Source organism: Salvia miltiorrhiza, chromosome 7, assembly GCF_028751815.1.
Source record: "Salvia miltiorrhiza cultivar Shanhuang (shh) chromosome 7, IMPLAD_Smil_shh, whole genome shotgun sequence".
In the NCBI taxonomy this organism is placed as follows: Eukaryota; Viridiplantae; Streptophyta; class Magnoliopsida; order Lamiales; family Lamiaceae; genus Salvia; species Salvia miltiorrhiza.
The window spans coordinates 49,583,325-49,589,580 of NC_080393.1; the positions used below are offsets into that span (position 1 = coordinate 49,583,325).

Genomic DNA, 6,256 nt, shown 5'->3' on the forward strand with positions numbered 1-6,256 from the left:
TATTTAAATTATGCTCCCTTTTTTTTTGTTCACATAGATGTTGATTATGGAAAATAGGAATGCATGTGTGTTTTTGGTTGTTGAGGAAATTCTACAAGAACAAATGATGCAACTAATTATCGTAGTAAATTCTATAGAACGGTCCAGAACTTGAAAACGAAAGCGAAGAGCCATAGTTGAGTCGTTTGGGATGCTTCACCGGATCCCTGATAAGGTGAAGCATCTTGATAGAATGGTAGGGTTCAACGACACCGATTGTATCGTAAACCTGAAGATGGATAGAAATGCCTTTGGTAGGTCATGCTTGCTACTGAGACAAGTAGGTGGTCTTAGTAATGATCGATACGTGAATGTGGAGGATGAGGTGGCCATGTTTTTGTCTGTGTTGGCCAATCATAAGAAGAATAGAGTAGTTGGATTTGTATTTTGGCGATTCGGTCTAATAATTTCTCACTACGTGCTTGCGGTCCTAAAAGTTGTATTGCGGTTGCACGATATATTATTAGTGAAACTAAACGATGTGGCCGATGACTCGACTGATCCACAGTGAAAGTGGTTCAATGTATATACATATATTCTGCCCTTTGATATTTCATGTTTTTAAATGAAGGAAAAAATGAAAGTAATTAAGTTGTGCAAGACTGGGCAAACTTATCAGCTTTGCGGTTGACTAATCCATATTGGCTTTGTTTATTTGCATGTTTTGCTTTTGTTAGTGCTGCTTGTGTGCTTTACATGGCACATACATTGATGTAATGGTTCCTAATTGTGATGAGTCGAGATATCGAACGCAGAAAGGGCAGATATCAACTGACACCCTAGCGATGTGTGATCAAAATTTGAAATTTGTTTACGTTCTATCTGGGTGGAGGGACTCTAGGATCTAACGTGATGCCCTTAACAAAGTAAACGGCTTCAAAGTCCCTAAGAGTACCAACTTCTGTGAACAATAGTATATTTTCTCTTTTCTATTTAGTTATGCATCAATTATGTGGATAAGTAGTCTGATTTTATAATTGAGACTGTTGTTGTTTATGCACAAGGCTCATACTACCTATGCGACAAACGGATATGCCAACAACGAGGACTTCCTAGCACCATACAAAGGTGTGAGATATCACGTAAAGGAGTGGGGTCCAACGATTGTACGACCCCAACGGACGAATTATTGAACTTGCGCCATACGAGGGCACACAACACAATAGATAGGACATTTGGAATAATGAAGATGAGATGGTGTATATTGCGCAACACGACATACTATCCCGTTAAGATTCAAAATAGACTAATCATGGCATGCTTTCTCATCAACAATTTCATTCGTGGCGAGATGATCGTAGATCCAATGGAGCAAGCCTTCAATAATCTGTCAAATGACAATTAATTTGTCGAGCCCGAACACAGAGAATTTTTAGATGTTGTAGAGCCGTCACAAATGTGGACTGGCCATAGGGATGCCATAGCAAATACTACTTCCTCCGTCCATGATCAATGTTCCCTTTTTGTCATTTTAATACATCCACAAGAAATGTTTCATTTCCATTCTTAAACACTACCCCACAACGCCATTAACTAATGTAGGACCTAAACTCCACTCTCCCACCATACATTTTAAACAATACTCCACAATAACATCTTTAGTGGTCGTTTGGTTCGAGTAGAGGAGTGGAAATGGAATGAAATCAAATAAAGGGGTGGAATGACAACAATAAACAGTACTTTTATTGAGTGTTTGGTTTAACAATGACAATGAATCATTAGTAAGATATTCACTTTCTTTTGTTTCCCTCTATTTTGAGGGATAACAAATTGGGTGATTGGATTACCCCTAAGTAAGGGTAGTGGTTACCTTATTATCCAAACTAAACAATGAGTAATGAATTCAATTAATTGATTCCCTTTCCAACCTCTAAAAACACTCAACAAAACATGCATGGGCTTAATGTGGGACCCAAACTTTACTCACAACACAATTTACCAATGTGTGACCCAAACTTCACTCCCCCACCACACATTTTTAAACACTACTCTATAATAACACTTTTAATGTGGGGTCCAAACTCCACTTACAACACATAACATTTCTTAAAATCCGCACCCAAAAATTTGAGAAACATTGATCGTGGACGGAGGGAGTATGTGACAGTAGTATAATTGAACACAAATACGTGTATACATTAACATTATGTATAACGTTACACATAAATATATATAATACTATGCGACTTGTAAGGTGATCAGCGACGACAAGTACGTGACGAGACATATATTCTCATGCATGTTTCTATCCAAAGTTATGCATATTTGTATTCAACTATATGCATAACTATGGCAGCGATGAACAACAACGAGAGGCACCAGAGGGGTCGTAAACTATCGTTTCTCATGCATATTTCTATCCAACGTTATGCATATTTGATTGTGTTTATGTTTATGCATATTTGTTTCAGTTATATGTATAATTTTGACGACGGTCGTGGGGAAAAAATGCATTTCCGACAGAAAAAAATAAAAAAATATATTATTAATATTTCTTATTTTTTTAATGGGCAAAGGTGCAGATTCCCCCCTGTAGTACACCCCTAGAGCTTTTAGCCCCCCAAACTCGGTCAAAGCGCGTTGACCTCCCCAAAGTCCCGGAAGAAGGGTGCAATTAAGTCCAAAGCCTTGACGGGCGTTTAACGCCGTCTTCAAATTTTTTTTTTATTATTTTCGCTAGCCCCCACCGCCAACAACCACAATGCGCGGGCTTTGTATGAAAATAGAGGAGACGAAGAGTTTCTTCCATTCCATTCCAAAACTAAGAGTTGCAGAGGGCAAATCGACGAAGAAGAAGGGTTCTTTGGTTGCAAATCGACGAAGAAGAAGGGTTCCTATCACTGATTCTAATTTACATCGAACTAAACTCTGGAAAAAAGGTAAGTAATGGCTAATCTATATCTCTCCAATTTTTTTTTCCAGAACATGCATGTACTGTGGGATTGAGATTATGGTTGCTTTCGTATTATCTTTCATTTGGTGTATGAAAGCGTAACATAAGTTTTGTTGTTACTTGTTCCTGTTGTTGTGCAGCATGTCGAATCCTGAAGTTGTATTTATTTTGAATTGGTGGGGTATATGGAAAAAAAATGATGAGAATGGTGAATGGATGTATGACGGTTACAACCATAAGAAGATTAAATCCTCAGTAGAAAAAATGACTTTAGATAGGATCGTATCTGAATTTGAGGACTGTTATGGTTCTAAACCTAAACTAGTGTATGCGGCAGACGTAGATTATCCCATTGATAAGGGTCTAGTTCCCCTAAGAAATCCTAAACAGTGTCATAAGGTTCTTGATTACCTAGAATTACTTGGGTATGAAGAGATAAATTTATTTGCAGATCATGAAATTGATATGATGCCTACTTTTGTACCACTTGAGATGTTTTTAGAAGAAGATGAAGTTCTTGATAAGGGGGTTGAGAATACTGATGCTGGGGTACAATTAAATGACTTGATAGGATTAGAGGAAGTGGAGGTAACTTGGGTAAAGGAAGGTGAGAAGAGTGATGATCTAGATAATACTCAGGGAGAGAGGGCTGGGATAAAAAAGGGTGAGCATGGTGATGTAGAAGATGGTGAGCAGGGTGATGAGTTACCTGAGGTTGAAGAGGGAGAGAGGGCTGGGATAGAAGAGGGTGAGCAGGGTGATAAGTTACCTGAGGTTGAAGAGGGAGAGAGGGCTGGGATAGAAGAGGGTGAGCAGGGTGATAAGTTATCTGAGGTTGTAGAGAGACATGAGGCTGAGGGTGAAGGGAGAGGGCATGGTGATGATGAGAATTCATCTGTATACAGTGAGTGTTGGGAGAGTGATGATGAGGTTAAAATCTTAGAGCAGTTGGTTGGGAGTGTTGAACGAGGAGATGAGGGTAGTTTTGAATTAGGAATGACCTTTGCAGGGGCAAAGGAGGCTAGGGAATCAATCAATGCATATGTTGTTAAATTTGGGTACAAGTTAAAGTTCATAAAGAATGAAAAGACTAGGATTAGAGTGGTTTGCATCAATGACCAATCATGTCCATTTCTCATGCATGTCTCTAAAGATGGGGATATTGAAGGGCTAGTCATCAAGACTCTTGTGGCAGATCACACCTGCTGCAAACAGAGGGAAGTCCCCAGTGCTAGTCAAACATACTTGGCTAAGTACTTTAAAGATGCAATATACAGAAATCCTAGGTTCACCTCTAAGGACATGCAAGGTCATGTAAAGGACCATTTGAAGCTTCATGTCAGTTTACACAAGTGTAAAAGGGCAAAAAAAGAAATCATATGCAAGCTTGAGGGTAGCTATAGAGAGGAGTTCAATAGGCCGGTTGCCTATTGTAACATTGTGAAAGAATGTATGCCTGGGAGTAAGATGGAACTCCAACTATCCACTGAGCATCTGCAGAACCAAAGGAGAGTTTTTAAGAGAATATTTATCCTCTTAGAACATTGTAGGTTGAACTGGATAGGGGGTTGCAGGCCAATAATTTCTCTTGATGGTTGCCATTTGAAAGGCAAGACATTTGGTGTACTGTTGACAGCAGTTGGGAAGGATGGGAATGATGGAATTGTGCCCATTGCTTGGGCAGTTGTAAACAAAGAGAACAAGAACAATTGGAGGTGGTTTCTGGGATGGTTGAGGCAGGAGCTCAACCTTGGAACAGGTGATGAGGTGACTCTTATGTCAGATATGCAAAAGGTAAGTATTTATGACTATTTGCACTGCTTTTGTTGCTGTCAAATTTGAATGACAACTAACTACTCCAATTATGTTTAGGGATTGATGGAGGCTGTGAAGGAAGTGACTCCTGCAGCTGAACATAGGTGGTGTGCCAGGCATATTTATGCCAACTGGAGTAAGAAGTGGAGAGGAGAGGAGTTATAGAAGCGGTTTTGGACTACTGCATGGAGCTCATTTCAGCAAGAGTACAAGTTGAATTTGGCCAAGATTTCAGCTATAAACAAGAAGGCAGCCGAGGATCTACTCCACTATCCTACTGAAAGATGGTGCAGAGCCTATCAAAGCACAAGGTGTTCAACCTACATGGTGGATAATAACATCAGTGAGTCTTTCAATTCAAGTATTTCTGATGCTAGACATAAGCCAATAATTTAAATGCTAGAGGAGATTAGGATGTTGGTAATGAGTAGGATAAGGGATAGGAAAGTGCTTGCTGATCACTGGAAGAGTGAATGGTGCCCTAATGCAATTAAACTGTTTGAGGCAAATAAGGCAGCTAGTATAGATTGTAATGTTCTTTGGAATGGTGACTATGGCTATGAGGTGAAGGAGGGAGATGGCAAGCACATAGTATTTATAGATACTAAGAAGTGCAGTTGTAGGATGTGGGATTTGAGTGGCATCCCATGCCCTCATGCCATAGCTGCCTTTCACTCAAGCCAGTTGGACCCTATGTTTGTGATGAGTAAATGGTACCATAGCTCGATGTATAGGAAAGCTTATGAGAATGCTATACAGCCAATACCTGGGAAGAAACTTTGGGATTATCAGTTTAAAGATTGCATTGAAGCTCCACCAGTTGAGAAAAAGATAGGGAGGTCCAAGAAGAACAGGGTAAGAGCTCCAAATGAGCCCAGATTGAAACACAAATTGTCAAGGATTGGTAAAACACAACACTGCAGCATTTGTGGAAGTGCAACCCACAAGAAACATAACTGCCCTAACAGGCCTACACAGGTATGAAACATAATTTACTTGCATTAAAGTTCTTGTTAACATAACTGCCATAACAAAACCAATCACAGGCTTCAACATCCACAAACATTGGCAAGAAGCAGAAAGGTCAAGTTAGGGGAATTGGTCTATATGTCAAGATGGAGACAGGAAAGCAGATTATAAATGTAAGTTTGTCTATTAGTGTAAGTTTACAACTGATTTTCATGATTTCAAGAACCATTGCTGAGAGTGAATGCATTCTGATCACAGCTTGGAGGATCACAACCAATTGTGATCAATGAAGGCACACAAAATGAAGCAGATCCATTTACAAGGTTCCCAATACCAAACGAAACAGAGATAAAGAAGCAAAAGAGAAAGAGAGGTGAAGGCAGCTCCACTGGAGACACAGTGCAGGGAAAGAAACAACCAACAAAACCATTCAAAGCTCCAAGAGTGCAGACAGTGGCTGTGGAGCAACAACAAGTCCTCAGAAGGAGTCCAAGAGAAAAGAATGTTATCTCAACTATTGGCTCAACAACCACTAGTTGA

The 6,256-nt window shown here is 39.7% G+C and overlaps 1 protein-coding gene across 1 annotated transcript; it reads left to right on the forward strand.

Annotated features, from left to right (window-relative positions):
- Positions 1 to 4,819: 4,819 nt before the first annotated feature.
- LOC130994332 (uncharacterized) lies at positions 4,820 to 6,256 on the forward strand. The gene is made up of 3 exons (XM_057919379.1): positions 4,820 to 5,725; positions 5,794 to 5,889; positions 5,975 to 6,256. Exons 1-3 carry the CDS (start codon positions 5,144 to 5,146, stop codon positions 6,254 to 6,256), a joined length of 960 nt encoding a protein of 319 aa, XP_057775362.1. The 5' UTR covers positions 4,820 to 5,143.